Source organism: Panthera tigris, chromosome B3 (assembly GCF_018350195.1).
Source record: "Panthera tigris isolate Pti1 chromosome B3, P.tigris_Pti1_mat1.1, whole genome shotgun sequence".
Classification (NCBI taxonomy): Eukaryota; Metazoa; Chordata; class Mammalia; order Carnivora; family Felidae; genus Panthera; species Panthera tigris.
In genome coordinates, this window is record NC_056665.1 from 83,630,800 (window position 1) to 83,657,722 (window position 26,923).

At 39.2% G+C, this 26,923-nt stretch overlaps 1 protein-coding gene across 3 annotated transcripts; it reads right to left on the minus strand.

Moving 5' to 3' along the window:
* Positions 1-6,611: 6,611 nt before the first annotated feature.
* LOC102951936 (E2F associated phosphoprotein) lies at positions 6,612-25,130 on the minus strand. Of its 3 annotated transcripts, none has more exons than XM_042989550.1 (6): positions 24,944-25,122; positions 20,444-20,625; positions 18,788-18,871; positions 17,265-17,382; positions 14,440-14,553; positions 6,612-7,182 (listed from the first exon to the last, which is right to left on the minus strand). In XM_042989550.1, the coding sequence occupies exons 1-6, from the start codon at positions 25,015-25,017 to the stop codon at positions 6,906-6,908; spliced, it is 849 nt and encodes a 282-aa protein (XP_042845484.1). In that variant the 5' UTR covers positions 25,018-25,122; the 3' UTR covers positions 6,612-6,905. The 3 variants fall into 3 exon arrangements, with proteins under 3 accessions (XP_042845484.1, XP_007098150.1, XP_015400192.1); XM_007098088.3 differs by having other exon boundaries at positions 18,788-18,883; positions 24,944-25,121; XM_015544706.2 differs by lacking the exons at positions 6,612-7,182; positions 17,265-17,382 and having other exon boundaries at positions 14,483-14,553; positions 18,788-18,883; positions 24,944-25,130.
* Between the last annotated feature and the right edge of the window lie 1,793 nt (positions 25,131-26,923).

Sequence of the window (26,923 nt, forward strand, 5' to 3'; positions counted from 1 at the left end):
GGGGGGGGTATTGAGTTATACCAGTTCTTTATACTTGTTGGATACAAACCCTTTATTGGATACGCCATTTGCAAATATATTCTCCCATTCAATAAGTTGCCTTTTATTTTGTTGATTGTTTCTTTTGCTTTGCAGAAACTTTTTATTTTGATGTAGTCCCAAGAGTTTATTTTTGCTTCTATTTCCGTTGCCTTAGGAGACATATCCAGAAAAATGTTGCTATGGCCAATGTCAGAGAGATTACTGCCTGTGCCCTCTTCAAGGACTCTTATGGCTTCAGACTTCACCTTTAGGTCTTTAATCCATTTTGAATTTCGTATAGAGTGAAAGAAAGTGGACCAGTTTCATTCTTTTGTGGGTGGCTGTCCAGTTTTCCCAACACCATTTGTTGAAGAGACTTTTTCCTATTGCATGTTCATTCCTCCTTTGTCAAAGATGAATTGGGGCACCTGGGTGGTGCAGTCGGTTGAGCGTCCGACTTCAGCTCAGGTCACAATCTCGCGGTCCGTGAGTTCGAGCCCCGCGTCAGGCTCTGGGCTGATGGCTCAGAGCCTGGAGCCTGCTTCCGATTCTGTGTCTCCTTCTCTCTCTGCCCCTTCCCCCTTCATGCTCTGTCTCTCTCTGTCTCAAAAATAAATAAACGTCAAAAAAAATTTTTTTTAAAAAAAGATGAATTGGCCATACAATTATGGGTTTATTTCTGGATTTTCTATTCTGTTACATTGATCTATGTGTCTATTTTTATGCCAGTATCACACTGTTTTAATTACCACCACTTTGTAATATAACTTGAAATCTGGAATTGCGACGCCTCCAGTTTTGTTTTTCTTTTTTAAATTTTTTCTTTTTTGAGATTGCTTTGGCTGTTCAAGGTCTTTTGTGGTTCCAAAGAAATTTTAGGATCAATTATTCTAGTTCTGTGAAAAATGCTCTTGCTATTTTGATAGGCATTGCATTAAATATGTACATTGTTTTGGGTAGTATAGACATTTTAACAATACCTGTTCTTCTAACCCATGAGCACAGAATGTCTTTCCATTTCTTTATCTTGAATTTCTTTCATCAGAGTTTTATAATTTTTAGAGTACAGGTCTTTCACTTCTTTGGTTAAGTTTATTCCAGATATTTTATTGTTTTTGGCACAATTGTAAATGGGATTGTTTTCTTAGTTTCACTTTCTACTGCTTCATTTTTACATTAAAGGAGTAAAACAGATTTCTGTATACTGATTTTGTATCCTGTGACTTTACTCAATGCACTTATCAGTTCTAGTAGTTTTCTGGTGGCATCTTTAGGGTTTTCTATATATAGTATCATGTCATCTGCATATAGTGAGAGTCTTACTTCTTCATTACCAATTTTGTTATGGCAGTCCTAACCAATTAATACACTGATCTAAATGAAAAGTATTCTCTGCCTAGAGTTGCTTTCATATGAAGAAAAATTTTCCTGTGCTTCCCTAAGTCTCATTAACTAACACCTATTAAGTGACAGTAAAATCTGTCATCCTATTAACAATTATTGAAATTGCTTAATTTTCTCAGAATGGAATGTTTGTAAACTGCTGCCAAACTTGAATCCCCTTAATGATCCACAGGAAGAGCCAAACAAAACCAGTTTATGTCCTTGGCACTGCAGGCACAGCACCCAAAGCCTACATACAAGCTTTTCCAGAAAAGAAAATGCACAGGAAAATGTCTGAGTCCAGGCAGGGAAAGGGCAGGTACTGATTCTAAATAAAATAAAGCTATGAAATTAAGATGTGTAGTTAAATTCACATATAAACTTCATTAATCTTTTTAAAGTTTATTTTTGAGAAAGAGAGGCAGAGAGAGAATCCTAAGCAGGCTCCGTGCTGTCAGCAGAGAGCCCGATGTGAGGCTCCATCCCACAAACCATGAGATCAAGACCTGAGCAGAAATCAAGAGCCAGATGCTCAACCGAGCCACCCAGGCACGCCATTAATTTTTAAATCCAAAACATACAGATTTCAATATGTTTTAAAGTAACTCATACATTAGATTTTTGCATTTCTTAGGAATTCCCATGTAGGGGCACCTGCGTAGTTCAGTCGGTTAAGCATCCGGGGCATCTGGGTGGCTTAGTCAGTTAAGCATCTGACTTCAGCTTAGGTCATGATCTCATGCTTCATGAGTTCGAGTCCCACATTGGGCTCTGTGCTGGCAGTGTGGAGCCTGCTTGGGATTCTCTCTCTCTCCCTCTTTCTCTGCCCTTCCCCCACTTGTGCACACGCTCTATCTCTCAAATTTAAAAAATAAAGAATTCCCATGTATGTACAATAATTTTTAAAACTCATATCAAATCATGAGTCAATATAGTCCAATAATTTAAAAAAATAAATAATCCATTCAAAAGGTTTTACAAGAAAAATATTCAACATTGGTTATGAATGCATCTTACTACCAGATATAACACAGGGTATGGTCTCCCTCTTCTCCCTCCACTCCCTGCCTGTCTCCTTCAGGCTTTCTGAACTAAGCCTGAGGTGGTATTCCTGCAAAGAGGGCTGGGGGTTGAGAGGGCAAAGTTTCTAAGGATTAGGAGGTTGAGGAGCTAAGAAGCAAGCACAAACAGTCTGCATGGATGTCCATGGAAACAGACCAAACACAGACACATCCTTGACCCTTTGAAACATAAGTGACAGATTTAACAAGCAACAGATTTAATGTTCTGTGTATTTCCACATAGAGAAGCATGAAGACACATTTAGAAGTAGGTAGCTTCTGGGAGGTAAGAACAACTCCTAGCTTGTAACCAGCAAGAAAACAGCAACCTCAGTCCTGTAAGATGAGGTGAATTCTGCCAGTAACTTAAGGGAGATTTGAGGTAGAATGTTCCCCAGTCAAGTCTCCAGACAAGAATGCAACCTGGCCAACAATTTGATTACAACCTTCTGAGACTGAGTAATGGACACTGAACTGAACTTACATTCCTGACTCACAAATATTATGGGGTGATATATATGCCATTTTATGCCACTAAGCTTGTGGTCATTTGTTACACAACAATAAAAATTAATACAGTGAGGGGCACCTGGGTGGCTCAGTTCGTTAAGAGTCTGACTCCTGATTTCATTTGCCTCGGGGCATGGTCTCATGGTTCATGAGTTCGAACCCCGTGTGGGGTTCTGTGCTGTCAGCACAGGGACACCTTGGGATTCTCCCTCCCTCTCTCTCTGCCCCTCCCCACCTTCAAAGTAAATAAACATTAAAAAACAAAACAAAACAAAACAAAACAAAAAACCCTAATACAGTGAGCTAAGCTGATCAGGAAAAAGAACAATTAGTTTCAGTGGGATCCCCAAACCAGAGCTCCAGGCCCATATATTTATTTATGCCTCATTTAAATATTAATTTATGCTTCATTTAAAAAGGGAATTGGGTTTGGGGGGCGAGTGCCTGGGTGGCTCAGTTGGTTAAGTGCCGACTTCGGCTCAGGTCATGATCTCCTCGTTCACAGGTTCAAGTCCCAGGTCCAGCTCTGTGCTGACAGCTCAGAGCCTGGAGCCTGCTTCAGATTCTGTTTCCCTCTCTCTCTGCCCCTGCCCCATTACCGCTGTCTCTCTCAAAAATGAATACACATTTAAAAAATTTTTCAAAAAGGGAATCGGTGGGGCTCAATGGGTTAAGCCTCTGATGTCAGCTGAGGTCGTGATCTCACACTTCGTGGGTTGGAACCCTGCATCGGTCTCTGTGCTGACAGCTTGGAGCCTGCTTCGGATTCTGTGTCTCCCTCTCTCTCTCTCTGCCCCTCCCCTACTTGTGCTCTCTCCCTCAAAAATAAATAAACATTAGATAGATAGATAGATAGATAAGGGAATTGGGGCAGATTAAGGCTACAAGTGGTTCTTTAAAGGCTCATGTCTAGTTAATTTTTTTTGTAATGTTTATTTATTTTTGAGAGAGAGCCCAAGCAGGGTAGGGACAGAGAGAGCCAGAGAATCCAAAGCAGGCTCTGCGCTATTAGCTCACAAACCCCAATGTGGGGCTCAAACCCAGGAACTAGGAGATCATGACCTGTGCCGAATTCAGATGTTCAACTGACTGAGCCACCCAGGCACACCTAAAGGCTCACATGTAGCTCTTTAACAGAGATAAGAGAAAAACATTTACAATTACAAAATGTGAAAAGGCTATGCTGAAACACATGTTGAATAATCTGAATGCAATCACACGGTAGATACCATCCTAAGAAAACAAAAGAACAGAGAGTATACTCAAAGCTGTGCGTTAAGAGTACCTGGGTGGTTCAGTCAGTTAAGCAACCAACTTCGGCTCAGGTCATGATCTCGCAGTTGGTGGGATCAAACCCTGTGTTGGGCTCACTGCTGTCAGCACAGAGCCCACTTCAGATTCTCTGTCTCCCTCTCTCTCTGCACCTCCCTCACTTGTGCTCTCTCTCACAAAAATAAATAAAGCATTAAAATAAAATTTAAAAGCTACACATTAAAAACTGAAGCACAAAAATTGTCACAGCCCTCTCTGCTTCAAGCCAGAACAGTGCTCACCACCAATTTCCTTAAGTGATACTTCAAGGTATCTTTTTTAAATAAAGAGACATAGAGAATAGCTGTACAGTTTTATAATTTTATAACATAATATTCAAATATATTATACTCTATTCTTAGATCACTTTAAGTATTCTTGTTGCAACATATTCATGGTTACCCTGGGCATTACAATTGCCATCTTAAATTTCTAACAAACTAGCTCAAACTTAGCTTCAATAATACACAAAAGTCTGCTTTACACAGTTCTGTCTCTCCCCTTTGTTGTTGCCAAAAACTGCATCTTTATATATTGTGATTTCCTGCCTCATTTTTTGTCACTGAGTCGCATTCTGGGTAGCACCTTTTAAATATCTGCCCCAGGTGATCTTTATAAGTATAAGACCACTGAGAACCTTGCAGTGGAGATGAAGGTACAATGGAACAGTAGTTGTGGGATGTGGGAAGAAAGCAGGGTCTGCAATGACAGCAAGTAGGAAAAAGATCTTGCAAAGCTATAATATGGCAAAAACAAGGTTAAATTAGACTAGTAGTATTATTCTGTAACAGATCATCTGACAATATGCTTAAACATTTAAAAGTATGTATACATCATATATATATATATATATATATATATATATATATATATATATATATCTCCAATCAGATATCCAGCCAGATAGACATTGGCATATTATAAAAATTATAAAATATGCTATTTAGACATTGGAAATCCCTAGGAACAAATTCTTTATCATTTTTCTGCCTCCACCCAATTCATATGAACATCATACGGTCACTGGTCCCAGTTCTCCTGTGCTCCTTAGAAAGCACAGAAGGCAAGGCAGTGGGAAGGACATGTTCTCCCTTCTGGAGATGTATCATTCTGAGGGAATATGTAGAGGTCCCCCTCAAGCTCTGCTGAGCCCTGACCTCTGTGGGGAATCACTGCTCTAATGCAATCTTTTCATCTTACAGATGAGAAAACTGGAACTCAGAGGAAAATACTTGCCCAAGATTAGTGTGATAGCCTGAATTAAAATGTATTTCCTAAAGTACCTGGCTGACTCAGTCAGTACAGTAAGTAATCCCTGATCTGGGGGTTGTGAGTTCAAGCTCCATGTTGGGTGTGGAGATTACTTAAAAATAAAATCTTTTACATACATACATACATACATACATACATACATACAATGTATTTCCTGGGGCCCCTGGCTGGCTCACAATCAGTAGAGCATGAGACTTTTGATCTTGGGGTAGTGGGTTCAAGCCCCACTAGGGCAGAGATTATTTTTAAAAAAATTTTTTTAAATACCTATTTTCTGACTTCATTCCACTCTACCATATCTCTACTAGAATAACAGGAGGATCCTGAGTTTCCTAATGTTTTTGGAACAAGTCCAATCGTTCTTTTCAAAAGCACAGATGCCTACAATGCAATTTCCTCCAACCTGTCACTAATGATTTTTATATTAATAGCAAAAAAGAAAAAACAGTATCTTGGCTGCTGGCCACAGAAATTCCAGAACAAATAGTGGGCATAAGAGGCAACAACTGTATTTTTAAGTCCAAGGGTGGAGGGTGAGCTTGCTCTTCCTCATCATAATTTTTTTTTATTTTTTTTAAATGTTTATTTATTTTCGAGACAGAGAGAGAGAGACAGAGCACGAGTGGGGGAGGAGCAGAAACAGAGAGGGAGACACGGAATCTGAAACAGACTCCAGGCTCTGAGCTGTCAGCACAGAGCTCGAACTCAGGAACGATGAAATCATGACCAGAGCCGAAGTCAGATGCTTAACTGACTGAGCCACCCAGGCGACCCATCACCATAAATTTCTACTTACTATGTTAATTCACTAAGGTTAGATTACTGTTAACTATACAATCCTTTTAGGAAAAGACCTATATTAATTACTGAAAGCACCTGGCAATATTACCCCATGTAACAGTTGCTAAATAATGTCACTTCATACTATGATAGAAGGTAAATATACTTTTTAGCAAAAACAATACAGACAGAAGTGGGGGTGGGGGGAATAGTGTCTAGTTTAATCACACCAAGGGTACATCCAAAATAAAAAATAACACTCTGAAACATTACTTATAACTCCAGAGCATTTTAATTCTAAAGAGTTTTAATATGTAAAAAAAGTCCCCATGGTTTCCAAATGCCCATCAAAAAGGAAATGAATAATTAGTCCCATCAAAACTGGGGGAAAATTTTTTTTAAAGGAGGTGGAAGGATGCAGGTTGACAATCATTCTCTTTCAAAAAGACAAACACTGCTTCCTCAAATAACCGCTCAGAATGTCAATGGAGAGGAATTAGCAGGGAAAGTAAGTGTCCATATTTGCGTTGTATATTGTATTGGGCAATTAAATGCCAACTTAGCTATTTAAGAATGACTCGCTAAAACGTTGAAAAAATGAAAGACTTCATCCTTGTCATAGACTGCCACTTCAGTGGAACATTCGGTGCACATGACGGGGTGATAGATTTCTTCCACTTCTGCCTCTACCTGCTCTGGAGCATCTTCACGATTAGACCTCATCTTCTTATGGCCTCGCCTTTTCTTCCTGTTCTCTGGGGTTTTGTATCTTAGAACCTCCTCTTTGTTGACAGAACAATTCATCACAAACATTGCTCTATACTGAGTTTTGTATGATTCATGCCTAAGAGGAAAAACAAACGGAGAATTGCGATTTATGTCCTATTTTAATAGGTTATCTATTTAGATTAAAAAAAAAAGTTTTTAACTCAAGTATAGTTGATACAGTGTATATTAGTTTCAGATGTACTACACAGTGATTCAACAGGTTTACACCCTATGTATGCTCACCATGAGTGTAGCTACCATGTCACCATACAATGCTATTACAATATCATTTTTATTCCCTATGCTGTACCTTTTTATCCCCATGACTTACTCTCTCCGTACCTGGAAGCCTGTATCTCCCACTCCCCTTCACTCATTTTGGCCATCCCCCACCACCCTCTCCTCTGGCAACCATCAGTTTGTTCTCTGTAATTATGGGTCAGTTTCTGCTTTTTGTCTGTTAATTCATTTATTGTTTTTTAGATTTTACATATAGGTGAAATCATACAGTATCTGTCTTTCTTTGACTTATTTCTCTTAGCATAATACCCTTTAGATCCATCCATGTTGTTACAAATGGCAAGATCTCATTCTTCTTATGGCTGAATATTCCACTGTGTATATTACCATATTGTCTTTATCTATCAATCAAGGGACACTTGGGTTGTTTCATATCTTGGCTAATATAAATAATACTACAATACACACAAGAGTACATGTACCTTTTCAAATTAGTTTTCATTTTCTTTGGATAAAAACCAAGAAGTGGAATTAGTGGATCATAAGTTATTGCTATTTTTAATTTTTTGAGGAATCTCTATACTGTTTTCCACAGCAGCTGCACCAATTACATTCCCACCAACAGTGCACAAGAGTTCTTTTTCTCCACATCCTCACGAACACTTGTTATATCTTGTCTTTTTGATTCTAGCCATTCTGACAAGTGTATGAATACCTCATTGTGGTTCTGATTTGCATTTCCATGATGATTAATGATGTCGAGCATCTTTTCATGTGTCTGTTTGACATCTATAGGTCTACTTTGGAAAAATGTCTAGTCAGATACTCTGCCCATTTTTTAATTGGATTATTGGTTTTTTTGGTATTAAGTTGTATTAGTTCTTTATATATTTTGGATATTAATCCCTTATCAAATGGATCGTTTGCAAATATCCTCTCCCATTCAGTGGGTTTATTTTGTTGATGGATTCCTTCACTGCACAAAAGATTTTTATTTTGGTGTAGTTTACTCTTGCTTTTATCTTCCTTGCCTTAGAAGACCATCTAGAAAAATGTTGTTATAGCCGATGTCACACTACTGCCTATGTTTTCTTCTAGCCGTTTTAAGCTTTCAGGTCTCACATTTAGGTCCTTCATCCATTCTGAGTTGATTTTTGTGTATGATGTAAGAAAGTGGTTCAGTTTCATTCTCGCATGTAGCTATCCAGTTTTCCTAGCACCATTTATTGAAGAGACTATCTTTTCCCCCAGTGTATATTCTTGCATCTCCAATTAGTTAAACTTTGAGAAGACCAAAAACTTACTGAAATACAACCAAAGTACAAACAGAACAAAATGGGAAATTTAAAGAAATGTTAAGGGTTATTTAAGAATAGGAAAAAACTGGGGCGCCTGGGTGGCTCAGTCAGTTAAGCATCTGACTCTTGACTTCAGCTCAGGTCATGACCTCACAGTTCGTGGGAGTAAGCCCCACATCGGACTCTGCACTGAAAGCACGGAACCTGCTTGGGATTCTCTCTCTCCCCCTCTCTTTGCCCCTCCCTCACTCATACTCTCTCTCTTCCTGAAAATAAACATTAAAAAAAAAAAAAAGAGTAGGAAAAAATGTGTTAATAGATAATAAAGAATGAATATATCCTCTCTTCTATTGCTTTAAAAGTAACTTTTATCTCCAAAAATAATTTCATTTGCTCTTCAAACTTAGAAAGACAAGAAAAGTTATTGGAAACTTGAGAGCTAATGTTTTGACTGTCTTTTCACATTGTGGCCTGAGACTGCCCTCCTCTCATGACAACTGATGCCATTCTTGTCACCATTTTAGTAAAAGCTACAGTTTTAAAAGCTTAAAGAGCTTCTAGGGGCGCCTGGATGGCTCAGTCAGTTAAGCGTCCAACTTCAGCTCAAGGCACGATCCTGAGGTTCATGGGTTTGAGCCCCATGTCAGGCTCTGTGCTGACAGCTCAGATGCTATGTCTCCCTCTCTCTCTGTCCCTCCCCTGCTCATTCTCTTCCTCCTCTCTCAAAAATAGATAATAAACATTTAAAAAATGAGAAATAAAAATAAAGAATTTGACGAAACTCAACACCAATTCATGGTAAAAATACCCAATAAACTAAAAATAGAAGGAACTTCAATACAATAAAGGTCATATATGAAAATTCCACAGCTAACATCATATTCAAAAATGAAAATTTTTCCTCTAAGATCAAGAACAAGACTAAAAATATCTGCTTTCACCATTTCTATCCAACATAGTACTTGAAGTTCTAATCAGAGCAATTAGCTAAGAAAAAGAAATAAAAGGCATCCACGCTGGAAACAAATAATTCACAGATGACATGATCTTGTATGTAGAAAATTCTGAGCATTACACAAAAAAACTATTAGAGCTAATAAACTACTTCAGCAAAGTTTCAGGGTACAAAATCAACACACAAAAATCTGTTCATTTCTATACATGAGCGATGAACAATCCAGAAAGGAAAACAGAATAGAGGTTACCACAGGCTGGGGTAGGAAGGGGTAGAGAATGGGGAATTTTGTCTAATGGGTACAAGGTTTCTGTTTGCAATGACAAAAAAGTTTCTAAAATGGACTGTGGTGATAGCTGCACAATATTGTGAATGTAGTTCATGTCACTGAATTGTACACTTAAAATGGTTAAAATGGGGTACAAGAGTACCCACTCTCACCAGTCCTAGTCGACATAGTACTACAAGTCCTAGCCAGAGCAATCAGGCAAAAAAAATGAAATAAAAGGAATCCAAATAGGGAAGAAGTAAAACTGTCTCAGTTTGTAGATGATATAATCTTATACGCATAAAATTTTAAAGACTCCACCAAAAAAAATATTAAAATATTGTTAAAATAAATATAAAATTCAATGAAGTTTCAGGAGACAAAACCAATTACAGGGGCGCCAGGGTGGCTAAGCGTCTGAATCTTGATTCTGGCTCAGGTCATGATCTCATGGGTTCAGGAGATAGAGCCCTGCATCGGGCTTTGCACTGACAGCACAACGCCTGCTTGGGATTCTCTGTCTCCCTCTCTCTCTGCCCCTCCCCCACAGCTGCTCTCAAAACTTTAAAAAAATTTTTTTAAAAAGGGGGGGCCCAGGTGGCTCAGTCAGTTAAGCATCCCCCTTCAGCTCAGGTCAAGATATCACAGTCTGTGAGTTCAAGCCCCATGTCAGGCTCTGTGCTGACAGCTCAGAGCCTGGAGTCCGCTTCGGATTCTGTCTCCCTCAGTCTCTGCCCATCCCCTGCTCATGCTCTGTCTCTCTCAAAAATAAATAAATGTTTAAAAAAAGATTAAAAATAAAAATTACAAAAATCTGCTCTCTATACATTAAAAGTAAACTATCTGAAAAAGAAATTAAGAAAACAATCCCATTCGTTATGGCATCCAAAATAATAAAACACTTGGGAATAAATTTAACCAAGGAGGTGAGAGATTTATACACAGAAAACTGTTAAGACATTCATGAAAGAAAACGAAGAAAATACACGTAAATGGAAAGATAACCCATGTGCACGCATCAAAAGAATTACTATTGTTGGGGCACCTGGGTGCTCAGTGGTTTAAGTGTCAGACTTCAGCTCAGGTCATGATCTCACAGTTCATGAGTCTGAGCCCCACATCAGGCTCTCTGCTGTCAGTGCAAGAGAGCTTGCTTTGGACTCTCAGTCCCCCACCCCACTCTCTGCCCCTCCCCTACTTCCCCAGTGGTGTTCTCTCTTTCTCTCTCTCTCAAAAATAAATAAACATTAAAAAAAAATTTTTTTTAATTTTTTAAAGAATTACTGGGTCACCTGGGTGGCTCAGTAATTTGAGCATCTGACTTTGGCTCAGGTCATGATCTCGCAGTCCGTGAGGGCAAGCCCCATGTTGGGCTCTGTGCTGTCAGCTCAGAGCTTGGAAACTACTTCAGATTCTATGTCTCCCTCTCTCTCTGCCCCTCCCCCACTTGCATTCTGTCTCTCCCTGTCTCTCAAAAATACAGAAATGTTAAAAAAAAAAAAAGAATTACTATTGTTAAAATGTCCATACTACCCAAAGCTTTCTAGAGTCAATAGAAATAGAAAAAAATCTTATATAGAAAAAAACCTCAAATTTGTGTGGAATCACAAAAAACTCCAAATAGCCAAAGCAACCTTGAGAAAGAACAACAAAGCTGTAAGTATCACACTTCCTCATTTTAAACTGTACTACAAAGCTTTGATCATCAGGGGTGTCTGGGTGGCTCAGTCAGTTAAGCGGTTAAGCCTCTGACTTCAGCTCAGGTCATGATCTCACAATTCATGAGTTCAAGCCGTGCGTCGGGTTCTGTGCTGACAGCTCGGAGCCTGGAGCCTGGAGCCTGCTTTGGATTCTGTGTCTCCCTCTCTCTCCTCTGCCCACACTCTCTGTATTCATTTAAATGAATAAACATTTAAAAATTTTTAAAAAAACAAAAACAACAAAGCTATGATAATCAAAATAATATGGGACTAGCATAAAAACAGACTCACAGACTCACAGAACAGAGAACCCAGAAGTAAACTCACGCATACACGGTCAACTAATATTTGACAAGGGAGCCAAAAATATTCAATGCTGGGAAGATAATATCTTCAATGAATGGTTTTGGAAAAATTGGACAGTCATTTGCAAAATAATGAAACTGGACTACTGTCTTACTCCACTCACAAAAATTAATTCGAAATAGATTAAAGACTTAAATTTAAGACATGAAGTTGTAAAACTACTCAAACATAGGGAAAAAGCTCAACATGAGTCTTAGCAATAACTTTTTGGATAAGCACAAGCAACAAAAGCAAAAATAAACAAGTTGCGGGAGCTTAGGTGGCTCAATCAGTTAAGCATCCAACTTTTAATTTCAGCTCAGGTCACAATCTCATGGTTGTGAAATGGAGCCACACATCAGGCTCTGTGCTGGAGGTGGAGCCTGCTTGGGATTGTTTCTCCCCCTCTCTCTGCCCTTCCCCCACTCATAGTATCGAAATAAATAAACTTTTTTTTTTTAAGTTAAAAAAAATTAAATAATGTAAGTGGGACTATATCAAACTAAAAAGCTTCAGCACAGCAAAGAAACAATCAACAAAAGGAAAAGGCAATCTATGGAATGGGAGAAAATATTTGCAAATCATGTATCTGATAAGGGGTTAACAGGTTAACATTCAAGGAACTCCTACAACTCATTAGCAGAAAATAAACAATCCAATTAGAAAATGGGCAAAGGAGGGGCACCTGGGTGGCTCAGTCGGTTAAGCGTCCGACTTCAGCTCAGGTCACGATCTCACGGTCCGTGAGTTCGAGCCCCGCATCGGGCTCTGGGCTGATGGCTTGGAGCCTGGAGCCTGCTTCTGATTCTGTGTCTCCCTCTCTCTCTCTCTGCCCCTCCCCTGTTCATGCTCTGTCTCTCTCTGTCTCAAAAATAAATAAATGTTAAAAAAAAATTAAAAAAAAAAAAAAAAAAAATGGGCAAAGGACCTGAATATTTTTCCAAAAAAAGATATACAAATGGCTAATAGGTACATGAAAAGGTGTTCACCATCCTTAATCATCAGGGAAATGCAAATCAAAACTACAGAGAGATGTCACTTTATACCTGTTAGAATGGCTATTATCAAAAAGACAAGGGATAACAAAAGTGAAACCTTGTGCACTATTGGTGGGAATTTAAATTGGTACAGCCACTATGAAAACAATATGGAGACTCTTCAAAATACTAAAAATATAACTACCGTATGATCCAGCAATCCCACTTCTGGGTATATATCTGAAGGAAATGACATCACTATCTCAAAGAGGTATATGTACCCCTACCTCAGCCAGGTGATAAAGGTCAACATTACCAGTCATAAATCTGTTGATTTTTGGTTGATAGTCTGCACCCTTGATATAATGTAATGAAAACAACACTTTAGCTCTATGGTCTTCTCTCCAAAACCTACTGCAACAGAATTCTTAACAGCCAAAACATGAAACAAACTAAGTGTCCATGCATAGGTGAATGGATAAAGAAAACATGGTGTATAGATACAATGGAGGAGGAGGAGGAGGAGGAGGAGGAGGAGGAGGAGGAGGAGGAGGAGGATCCTGCCATTTGCGAAAACATGGATGAACCGTGAGAGCATTATACTAAATATGTTAGACAGAGACAGAAAAATCCTGAATGATTTCACTTATATGTGGAATCCAAAAAAAAAAAAACAACAACAACAAAAAACCTGAACTCCTAAACACAGAGTGTAGATTTGTGGTTGGTGGGGGAAGGGTGGATGGGTGAAGACAGTCAAATGGTACAAACTTCCAGTTATAAGATGGAGAAGGTCTGGGGATATAATATTGTTTAAATAGTTACCAACATTGTACTACATCCTTGAAAGTTGCTAAGAGAGATCTTAAAAGTTCTCAATATATACACACGCAAAAGGTATTAAATTTTTAAATGATCTAGTTGACAATAAACTAAATATACAAATGATGGACTCTTTAATAAAAAAATTTTGATGGTTAAAATAGGACATCTTATATGTATTTTATCACAATTTTTTTAAAAAGAGTGTATTTGAGGGGTGCCTGGGTGGCTCAGTAGGTTGAGCATCCACCTTTGGCTCAGGTCATGATCTCACAGTTTGTCAGTTGGAGCCCTGCATCGGGCTCACTGCTCTCAGTGCACAGCCCGCTTTGGATCCTCTGTCCCCCTCTCTGTCTGCTCCTCCCCCACTCGTTCTTGTTCTCTCTCTCTCTCTCTCTCTAAAATAAATAAAACATTTTTAAAAATGTGTATTTGAGAGATTATGTCATTCCACAACATACATGCAGTTTCACTGAATCTGTGTCAGTAATGGTTAAGTGTTTTATTAAAAAACTACTTATAATAAAACTACATATAACCAAAAGTATTTGCATAAAGATTAGTCATATAGCAGCAAGGATATAAGAGGACAGAACTTTATTAGAATTCCTAAGTATATACCTCAAAAGTCTATTTCTGATTTAAACAAAAGATCACCAAGTTGTTTTCATTGTGTGCATGTGTATGTACGTGTGTGTGTGTGTGTGTTGTTACCCTTTATCCATTACCTTTGGCAATCAAGGCATAGTGTGGTCATGCAGGCAGGGCAGTTCAGGACAGCATCACTATTTGGAACAGGCTGTTGTTGTTGATGTGGCCTCTGTATTCCAAAACCATGGTAGCTAGAACAGAAAAAGAAAGGGGGGCAAGGGGTGCACATTAAAGCCAGATCTTGATTTCTTTTTCTTTTTTATTTTAAGGAGGCCCCACTCCCTCCTTTTAAGGGGCTCAAACTCACAATTCCAAGATTAAGAGCCACATGCTCTATGGATTGAGCCAGCCAGACACCCCCAGTGGCATGATTTCTAATGCCACTCTCCAATAAAAGAAACTAGTACTCCTCTGAAAAATAACTGATTCTAGGAATGAGGCATACAAGATGAACCTGGAGCATCCTGTAGTACCAGAAAGTAAGGAAGTGCTCAAAAACAACGAGGTAGGTATGTCAAGGGGGCACAGAAGTCAACTGAAAAGAGTTCCCAGTGGACAAAGCTGAAACAATGAGAACAACAAAATAATGTAGTATTGGATTATAACCTGAAGTATAAGTAAATACCCATGAGTCCATACTGACATAAATGACTGAACAAATTGAAGAAACAATGAAGGAACAAAGGAAGGAAGGAAGGAAGGAAGGAAGGAAGGAAGGAAGGAAGGAAGGAAGGAAGGAACGGACAAATCTCCCATAAAGAAGAATAATTAATGAAGATACTCTCCCCTTAAGGAAGCGGAGCATATCTCCCCACTCCACAAGTTTGGGCTGCACATAGTGACTTCCTTCCAAAGAGTACAATATGGAAAGGAGGGGCAGAGGGTAACTTTACAGTTGAGAAACCTGACAAACACTTCCATACCATGGCAATCAAGGTCAATATTAGGTCACTATTAACAACTGATCACAAAATGATGAAAATTGCACTTTATCTCTGTGGTCTTCCTCCCCCAAATTCATAATCCCAGTCTAATCATGAGAAAAACATCAAACAAATTCCAATAGAATGGCCTCCTACAATGTATCTGTTCAGTATTCCTGAAAAATGTTAAGGTCATCAAAACCAAGAAAAAGTCTGAAAACTGTCAGAGCCAAGAAGAGCCTAAAGGGTCATGACAATTAAAAGTAACATGGCACGCTCGCTTTGGCAGCACATATACTAAAAAAGTAACATAGCATCCTGGATGGGCTCTTGGAACAGAAAATGGACAGAAGGTAAAAACTAAGGAAATGTGAATAAACTATGGACCTTAGTTTATAATAATGTATAAATACCAGTTCATTAATTGTGACAAATGTACCATATTAATGTAACATGTTAACAGGTGAAACTGTGTGTGTGTGTGTTGTTGTGGGAAGGTATATGGGAACCATGTTATTATTGGCTCAATTTTTCTGTAAATCTAAAACTCTTCTAAAAGCATAAAGTCTATTAATTTGAAAAACCTAGTAAAGCTACATTTAAAAAACAAGCATGTAAGCTCTAAGTGCCTAAGGATTTTGGTCTGTTTTGTTCCTTGCTGTATTTCAAGAATACAAAACAGTGTCTAGTACATAAGTGTCCAATAAATATTCGCTGACTGCAAAATTACAGCACGAATCTACCTATGAAAGTATGAAAGTATATATTCTTAAAAGGGACTTATGGTAAACTCCTAAAACCTCAACAACAGAAAATAAATCATGTGGCATTACTTTCTAAATCCTTTAAATGTCTCTGGGGAAAAATACTGAAAACATGTAGTACATACTTTAAAACTGTTGTTAAATACCTCCAATGCTTAACAGATTTCAAAACCCAAACCCAAGAAAGTAACTTATTCATTCAATAGCTACTTAATGAGAGCCCATTTTACAAAGTGCAAGATGCCTGGGATAAAGCAGTGAACAGACAGGCATGATTACTGCCCTTGTGATACTTAAAAAGTAGTGAGTTCATTATTTTAAGTTGGTTTCTGTGGCCTCAAAAGGCAACTACTGCTTGATGCAGGAATGTGAGTAAGTCAATAAAATGTTATTTCTTCTCAAGATTATATAACAAAAGGGGTGCCTGGCTGGGTCATGAGTTCAAGCCCGACATTGGGAGTAGAGTTTACTTTAAAAAAATTGTTTTTTAAAGATTATATAATAAAGATACATTCCATCTTACCTCACTGACAAATTCTTTTACCAGAATCAAGAGCTACACTATAATTTCCTTAACTATCTCAATACTCATAGCACTTAAAATGTTTATTTTACACTGGGGATATTCATGGGGCAGGGGCGCTTGGGTGGCTCAGTCAGTTGAACATCTGACTTTGGCTCAGGTCATGATCTCACAGTTCATGAGTTCGAGCCCCACATCAGGCTTTGCACTGACAATGCAGAGCCTGCTTCAGATGATCTTTCAAAAATAAACAAACATTAAAATACACACACACACACACACACACACACACACACACACACACACACACACAAATATATTCATTAGGGGTGCCAAGGTGGCTCAGTTGGTTAAGCATCCAACTTCAGCTCAGGTCATGATCTCACAATTTTTGAGCTTGAGCCCCACATCAGGCTCTCTGCTGTCAGCCACAGAGCCCGCTTCGGATCCTCTGAGCCCTGCCCTCTGCTGCTCCCCCATGTGCACCCACACACTCTCTCTCTCAAAAATAAATCATCTGAATGAAATTTGCTGGTAATTTTCAAAGTAAACAATTCAGCAGTGTTTTTCTCAAAAATTTTAATGTATGTCCATATGAACATATACACATACAGTGAAAATGTGAATGTTGTAAATATCACCTTCTAATCATTTTTCTCTGAAGATTCTAAATATTAAAAGTAAGTTCTTACCCTCTTCTCTGTGCATCAACCCAGGCCTGATCTCTGTTATCTTTCTCAGGATCATACAGTAATTCATCATTTGTTGGAATCCTGTGTCGTTTCTTCTTTTTCTTCTTGGTCACCTGTGCTAATTTTGAAAATGTTAAGGATATGGCTAGGTATGTCTAAATTACACACCTTTTTAAGACAGAATGTAGAATTCCCACCTACCTTTTTTTTCTACTTATATTTTCCTAAAAAAAAAATTTTTAACTATTCCTCCAAATAAAGTTCTTATCCAATTAACAAAGCATCAGGACACCTGGGTAGCTCAGTCACTTAAGCATCCGGCTCTTGATTTCAGCTGAGGTCATGGTCTTACTATTCGTGGGTTCAAGCACAGGATCAGACTAGGATTCTATCCCTCCCTCCCCCTCTGCACCTCCCCTGTGTGAATGTCAAAATAAATAAATAAACTTAAAAAAAACCAAGGGATTAAAATGAAGGTGACAGAAGAGGCAAGAATTGTTTCTTCACTAAAAACTGTTGTTATCTCAAAAACCAAATTCAAATAATGAGGATTCAGAGTCTCAGAAAGGTCAAAGGGAGCCAAGATTAGAAAATTTTGATGTATAAAGTCTCAACAAGTTCCTATCTATAAAATGGTAGTGAAATCAAAATAAAATATTTCATGGGGCGCCTGGGTGGCGCAGTCGGTTAAGCGTCCGACTTCAGCCAGGTCACGATCTCGCGGTCCGTGAGTTCGAGCCCCGCGTCAGGCTCTGGGCTGATGGCTCGGAGCCTGGAGCCTGTTTCCGATTCTGTGTCTCCCTCTCTCTCTGCCCCTCCCCCGTTCATGCTCTGTCTCTCTCTGTCCCAAAAATAAATAAAAAACCGTTGAAAAAAAAAAAAAAATTTTAAAATAAAATATTTCAAAAATGAATGAAAAAACACTATGATAATCCACATACACTAGACTTTTAAAATGTACTTAGGTCAATACTTAGGTAATAATACATACAAACATAAAATTGTTTCTTCACCATATAAATGTGTTGTCTGTGTATTCCAGTGTAACTACTGATATAATTAAATTAGTTGTAGTCCTTATTATGTTTACCTTTGCTCAGATTTTATACAAAATCAATTCTAAACAGAGGCTGATTAAAAAAAAGCAAGAAGTCAGAAAAAATTCTGCAAAATATATTTATAAGTTTCTAAATGTCCTATAAAAATATAGAAACTATTTGCAGGTGTGAAACCAAATATTGCTGCATTAAGGAACCTTAAGGAAGAGTGTGGCCAAGAGCCCTGAGTCGGGACACCCCGTCCTTCTCCCTGGGCACACCCATGCAGTACCCTTGCCGGTCCCAAGGCCTCATATGTGCATTCCCATCTGTTTTTATTCATCATTCCTGCTTTTGTTTTCACATCAATGGCCTACCATTTCTTAGAAGACAAAACTCAGAGGGAAATCCTAAAATCCAATAATTGTTAGGTAAATGTTTTTTCCATAAAATATAACGGCTAAACCTGGTAAACATGCTACTTACCTGTTTTGTCTTCATCCTCAGAATCAGAATCAAAATATATATCATCGTAGTACTTTGTCAGAGCTGTTCCAACTTTTCCAGTTCCTGAAGAAGACCCTAGTTACGCAAGGGAAGTTTAAAGACTAAACCATACATAACTGACAAGAAAAAAAACTCAGTATATTCTTCCATCACCTCAAAGCAGTATCAACTCATTCCCAATCTCATTTGGATGGAAAAATACTTTCACATCAATGACTTACTGAATGTTTGTGCCCTGTGCAATTACAGAGAACTGTAATTGTTAATTATAGAAATGGATCAAGTGTTCCAAATCATGAGAAAATTATTCTCTCACCCTTCCCACAAATCTAATTCAATAAAATAGCCTATTTCCAGATTGCCACCATACAGCTCTCTAACTTTCAGCCATGCAGTACACTGTGAAGAATAGGGAATAAACATCTTGTTGTAAGGGACTTCAGGGGAAAGAGGATAAGAGCCCTAAAGAGCGGCAGAGGGAATGACACAAGAACACATTCCTTCTCTCCTCACTTGTGCCTAGTGCCATGACTCATACTGTATTCATGTCATATGCTTGTGTCCCTAATTCTTCCTCTTAATTAACATCTGCTTTTGCTTTTATTATTATATATGCTTTCAGTTCCTAACAGTTAATACATAGCATATACTATGGAAACCAAAGCTAAGGCACAAATCAGTTTTTGGATCAAGTACACTTTACATAAAGACAAAGTACCAAATGAAGTATGTTTCACTACTTACTAAAATGACACAATTTGTGGTGACATATTCAATGTGCCCCTATCAATGCTATATAACTCGAAAAATACCTCTCTAAGCTTGTGTGTCTTTTTCTTTTTTTCTTTTTTATCCTGGGGTAAAAATAAAGGAGGGAGTTCTGAGTGGCTCAGTTAGTTGAGCATCTGACTCTTGATTTCGGCTCAGATCTTATTTATTTTGAGAGAGAGAGAGAGAGAAGGAGAGAGTGAGTGAGCGCATGCGTAGGAGTGGGGCAGAGAAAGAGAGGGAAAAAGGAGAATCACAAGCAGGCTCCAAGCTGTCAGCGCAGAGCCCAACCTGGGGCTTGATGTCATGAACCATGAGATCATGACCTGAACCAAAATCAAATTGGAACACTCAACCAACTGCGCCGCCCAGGCATGCCACAAATAAACTCTAAAAAAAAAAATTACAAAAGGAAATCATGCAAGTAAACAATACTAAACAGTGTCATTTCAACGACACAGGAAAATTTTTCACTAGTCATCAAAGAAACTATGCTCAGGTTGCCAAATACATTTATTCATTCACTCGGTAAATATTTAATGAGCACATACTCAAAGTGCTGAGATGCAACAGGGCACAAATGAGGTTCCTGCCTTGTAAAGCTTAGAAAAATATCTATATGAGGGGCACATGGGTAGCTCGGTCAGTTGGATGGCTGACTTCGACTCAGGTCACAATCTCACGGTTTTTGAGTTCAAGCCCTGCATCAGGCTCTGGGCTGACAGCTCAGAACCTAGAGTCTGCTTCGGATTCTGTGTGTCACTCTCTCTCTCTGCCCCTCCCTGACTCACACTCTGTCTCTCTCAATACTGAATAAATGTTTAAAAATATGTATATATATATCTATATGAAAATCTAAAAGTTTACCTGTTTCCAGAGAGGATAACTTGTCCTCCATTGTTTTTATGGTGGAATTTAATTCAGCTTCCATTTCTTTTTCAAATTCATCTTCACTAGATGATTCACTTTCTCCAGTAAGACATTCTCTGATGAGTTTTCGTTTTTGGTCAGGAGTTCCATGTAAAAGCACATCCACTTCATCTTCAGAACTAGTATACGTTTAAATCATAAGGCACATGAATACTAAAAAATTAAAATAACTTATAACTCCCATCATCTCCTTACCCAACAGTTTTAAGTTTTACAAGGTTGCCTTTATCTATTATATTACAGACAGCTATTCTCATTTAAAGATCAACCCTTTCTGCATATTTCTAAATATATTTTTAATGTCTGCATAACATTTCATCTTACAGATGCTGTACATTTATTTCTAACTCTTTGCTGTTATGCTACAATGAATATCTCTGTAGAGTATATGTAATTTTCTGTTGATTTCCTTAGGATAAATGTCTAGAATTAGACATACAAGCATCTTTCTGACTTCTTGAATTATCACACTGTTATTTCCAAAAGTTTTGTATCAATTCATACTTCCATCAGCAATGAAAATTTTACTGTTTTTTAAAGATTTTTAAAACTCTAAGTACTTAAATAAAACTTAGTATATATAACCAATATATAGCTAATATAACCACACAAAATGTTAACAGATAAAAGGCACAATGCTACAGAGAACTATTAAGAGAAAGTTATATTACAATTGCTCCTGAGCAATTATTGCCAATATACTTGGCCTTTTGCATCTGTCCCCATTACCAACACTATGACAGTGGGGCACCTGGGTGGTTCAGTCATTAAGCAGCCAACTCTTGATTTCGGCTCAGGTCATGATCTCACAATTTGTGAGTTTGAGCCCTGCATCCAGCTCTGCACTCACCGTGCAGAGTCTGCTTTAGATTCTCTTTCTCCCTCTCTCTGCCCCTCCTCTGCTCTTTCTCTCTCTCAAAATAAATAAGCTTAAAAAAAATTTTTTTAAATAAATAACAGTATGACAGAATTAAACCAGATATCAAAAAGAATGAAATGTTATCAAAATGAGTGAAATGCCTAAGATATGTTTAATATAATCAACAATTCATAAATAATGTTCAATTATTTGTGGTCTGATGAATAGTTGCAGACTACCCCTGGTTTTTGTTTCTCTATTTTCTTCTTCTACAACAATGCTTTTGAGCCTCCAGCAGAAGGTAAATCAGAAAACTGCAGTTCACACCAATCAAGTCTGCTAGTGATAGAGGCCTTAGCCAGATTCTGCTCTCAAGAGAATTCCCCATCTAACAACATTCCTCATCCTGACCAGCATACTCCCTTTCTCCAGTACCACTATATTCATTTGGGTTCTCTTAACTCTGCCTGTCCCACCATATCCTAAGGATCTCCAGGCCTCCAAACTCTTCCATTTCAGTACACTCTTAATCCTGTTGCCAGAAAGTTATTCCTAAAGAACTCTCATCATACCACTAGCCAATTCCCAAAGAAATCATCCATGGCCAAACTTCTGAGCACAGCATTCAAAAAAGCCTTTCCCATTTGGTTTCAACTTATCTTTTCAACGTTACCTCTCACCCACCAGTGGTCTCCAACGGGGAGCATTTTGTTCTCCAGAGAACATATGGCATAGCTAGAGACACTTTTGATTGCCACAAATTGGGGCAGGGGGTGGAGGAGGGGCTACTGGCTTCTAGTGGGTAGAGGTCAGGGATGCTGCTAAACATCCTATAATGCACAGAATAACCCCCTCAATAGAGAATTATCTGATCCAAGATGTCAATTCTACTGACACTGAGAAACTCTGATTTTCCCTATATTCAAGTGTTTCCAAAGGGCAAAATGCAGATTATCTTAAGGAGTACCAAGACAGACCACTAAATAACTTTGAAGCCATTGCTGGTGAGAATGTAAAATGATAAAGCTTCTATGGAAAACAGCTTGACAGTTTCTTATAAAACTAAACATGCAACCACCATACAATCCAGCAATCACACTCCTGGGCATTTATCCCAGAAAACTGAAAACTAACATTCACACAAAAACCTCTACATGAGTGTTTACAGATACTTTATTCACAAGAGTCAAAACTAGAAACAATTAGACATCCTTCAATAAGGGAATGGTTAAGGGGTGCCTGGGTGGTTGAGCCAGTTGAGCAACTGACTCTTGATTTCAGCTCAGGTCATGATCCCAGGGTCATGGGATAGAGGCCTGTGTCGGGCTCTGTGCTGAGTGTGGAGTCTGCTTAAGATTCTATCTCTATCTCTCTCTCTCTCTCTCTCTCTCTCTCTCTCTCCCTCTGCCCCCTGCCCCACTCACACTATCTAAAATTAAAAAATATTTTAAAAAATTTTTAAATACGGGAATAGGTAAAACAAATGTGAAATAGTACTCAGCAATAAAAAAGGAATGACTTACTGACACCTGCAATAATGTGGATGAACCTCCAGGTATTACGCTGAATGACAAAAACCAATCCCAAAAGGTTACATACTGCATGATTCTGTTTACATAATATTCTTGAAAAGGACAAGATTATAGAAGTGGAAAATAGATTGGTAGTTACCAGCAGTTAAGTAGTGCATGGGAGAGAGGGGACAGGAAGTGAGCAATGAGGGATCCTTGTGGTAATGGAAATGTTCTATATCTTGACCCCATTAATGTCGATATCCCAGGTGTGATATTACAGCAAAGTTTTATCAAATATGTTAACATTGAGGGAAACTGGGTGGAGAAGACACAGAATCCCTCTGTATTATTTTTTGTTTAACTTTTCTTATAGCATAATTTACTGTCACAAGTACATGCATTTAAATATACAATTAGGATGCCTGGGTGTCTCAGTTAAGCGTCCAACTTGGTTTCAGCACAGGTCATGATCTCATGGTTGGTAAGATCAAACCCCAGTTCGGGCCCTGCACTGGCATCTCAGAGCCTGCTTGGGTTCTGTTCTGTCTCTCTGCCTCCCTGCCACTCTCCCCCTCTCTCTCATTCTCTCTCTCTCAAAATAAATAAATATTTTTTTAAAAGAAATTTAACTCAAAAAAATCTAATGTTTGTTTATTTGAGAAAGAGAGAAAGTAGGGAAGGGGCAGAGAATGAGAGAATTCCAAGCAGGCTCCATGCTGTCACTGGCAGGGCCCAACTCAGGGCTTGATCTCACCAACCATGAGATCATGACCTGAGCCGAAATTAAGAGCCGGACGCTCAGCCAAGTGAGCCACCCATGCACCCCAACCTAAGGAAAAGTATTAAATGAATAGTAACACGGGGAAATATAGAGACAGTAACGGCTAAATAACTCAAGTCCAGGAAACCCTGCAATATTCCAATCAAACTGAATGACTAATTGAGGCCTACTAATTCATATACCTCCTTTCACAGACCAGACCCATTAACTGACACTCTTTCTCTCAGGAAACCTTGGAATCCATCCTTACTCCCCACAAGAGAAATCTTCACAGCAGTCTAATCTCCCAAGCCTTCAACCCCTCCCAGGATAACACGAGGAAACATTATAATTGAAGAAAGGTCAGTTTCACAAAAAGCTTAGTTGAACAGAATGTTTTAGATTTATTAATAGGATCTGCTGCCAGCTTTAAAAAGTGGATAAATTTTCCTGGAACTCTCTTGCCAACATAACTGCAAGCTTCCCCCAGGTAGGATTAATCCCTCCTTTCTGGAAATTCCCACAGAATTTGATTTGTGACTATCTCAGGCCACTGTTTTCTACAATACTCTTCTGAGATACATACTTCTTTTCAAGATATTTATCTTCCGAGATACGTGTCTGATTTCCCCTACTATAGTGCAAGCCTGTAGAAAACCGTAGCCCAGAGAAAGCACAGATAGGCGTTCAAAAAGGGAGGCTGAATAGTCCCTTATTTCTGTTTATGGCAGTTTCGTCTTCAAGATTGTCAGTTCACAGTAAGTCCCATAAGCCTCACAACATACTTAAGATATAGTTATTATATTGCCTTTTTCTGTTTATTTATTTTGGAGACAGCGGGGGTGGGGGTGGGGGGGTTCTTAATCAGGCTGCACGCCCAGCGCTGTGCCCAACATAGGGGGATCTCACGACTCTAGAGATTATGACCTGAGGGGAAATCAAGAGTCCCAGGCTTAACTGACTGGGCCAACCGGGAGCCCCTATTATAGTTCCTTTTTATAGATGAGCAAAAGGAGGATAACTTGCCTTCAGTCATACTGTTAGCAAGCTGCAGAGGCAGGATTCGATTCCAAGGTTTTTGAAGACTTACTCCAGAATATCTCTGTTCCCCGCGCGAGTGTCGCTCTTCCCCCCCCCCACCTCACCAGAACCCCCCTCGGCGTCGCACAGGCAACAGCGAGGCGCAAAAGGCGCCCAACTGCTGGCCCGAGGGTCCCCAAAGGCCTGGTAGGCGCAGCGAATACAGAAGGCTAAAGCCTGGCCTCGGCCCGAAGCCTCGGGGCCGGGACGGGACAGGGACCCACCTGCTCAAAGCTGGCTCCTCATCGCTAGGCTCTTCAACTGCGTAGGGGTCATAGTCATCCTGGACCCGGTTCATGGTGGCCTGTACCCTCTGGCACCAGCTGCAAGCGGCCGCTCGGTACTTGTTTACTCCACAGGCCGCTCCGCTAAAAGGTCTGGAACCCACTTCCGCCCGCACTTCCGTGCCCTCCCTGCGCGCCTGCGCAGATCATCCTAGCAAGAGGGCGGGGAGAAAGGATCAGCCCTAGCATCCACCAGAGCGGTGTGCTGCTTTCGCTTACCTGAAAAGAGCTACCTTATTACTGAAAATAGTAATTAGGACCGTCATAAGTAGCAGTCTCTGAGACGAGCACTCTATGTACAGTGTCTCACATCGTGACATAAAGGAGCAGAAATCTAGACGCTGAGGAACAGGCAGCACATAACAAAAGCTCTTTAGGATCCTCAGTAATTTCTGAGAGTGTAAACGAGTCCTTAGACCAAAAAGTTTGAGAACTCTGATATAAAGACAATTCAATTGATACCTGGAAAAAAGAACCTCCGTTTTGGAGGACTGTTACAGGCTGTAACAGAGGGGAGGAAATAAAAGTCTCTGGCTTGGTAACTTCTATTTTGTGTCATTCTTTTGGGAGGATTAAGAGTTATTTTTATTTTCATTTTATTATATCTTTGGTACTTGCAGATTTCTTCCAATGAAGCAGTTATTTATAGTTGCCTGCTCAGTAATTAAGAACTATAAAGCTTAAGTGTGGAAAGCTTGAATTCTTTCCTAGATTTGTTACTGATTTGCTCTAGAGGCTTACAAAAGTCACATAATTAATGGGTCTTATGCTGGTTCCCTTGTTTATAAAATGACATTAAGGATAAAATAACTCCTACTTTTACTCCTATGTTAACAGAAACTTTGTCTCAGTCCGTCCTCTCCCTGTCCCTCCATCAGGAGTTGCACTTAACTCCCTCTACACACCCAAAGTCACATAGCACATCCTGTGGGGCTCCACCATTATGCTGTCTGCCTTCCTATGGGAACCCCATACTCCACCAGCTGGGCTGGGCCCCTTCTAGGAAGAAAAACTTTGTAAATATGAAATGGTTTGTACTAGTGTTAGTTATAAAGAATACCCTTAAGTTTAGATTCGACTATTTAAAATGGAATCCTATTAGGGGCGCCGGCTGGCTCAGTCTGTGGAGCATGTGACTCTTAATCTCGGGGTCAGGAGTTCAAGCCCCCTGTTGGGCCTGTAAGGGTTAAATTGTAGTGTAGGGCTAACCTGTAGCTTGAGAGATAACAGCTTTGTGCTAACACTGAAGGTTAAGAGGTAACAGCCTTGCTTTACTCTTATAAATTACGCTTCATACTCTTGTAAATTAGGCTTCAACAATTAAGGAAACAAAAGTTCAAAGAAAAGAGCATCAGAGGCAGGGTCAAGGAGGTGCACTGGTTGCAACTTAACGGCAGAAAGTCTAAAATAATCACCCCATCCGGGAACTGTTTCGAACTCATCTGGGAACTATTTCTTTGTTCTGTTCCCAGGTGATGATAAAACGATGTGATCAGCTATAAAAACTCTGTACCCCGGCTGTTCGAGGCCGCACTCTGATCAAAAGTGTTGGTCCCGATCGGTCGACCTTGCCTTTCATTGCAATAAACTTTGTTGTGACTGTCACTGGTGCCCATAATATTCTGTTTCAGGAGTCGTGTGGATGCAACAGGGCCTAGTGCTTACTTAAAAAAATAAAAATTGGGGCACCTGGGTGGCTCAGGTGGTTAAGCATCCAACTTTGGCTCAGGTCATGATCTCGAGGTTTTTGAGTTCAAGTCCCACGTTGGCCTCTGTGCAGACAGCTTGGAGCCTGCCTCAGATTCTGTGTGTGTGTGTCTCTCTCTCTGTCCCTCCTCCACTCTCTCTGTCTCCTCTCAAAAATAAAATTTAAAACTGTTTAATAAATAAAAACTCTATATATAAACTTCTGATACAGTA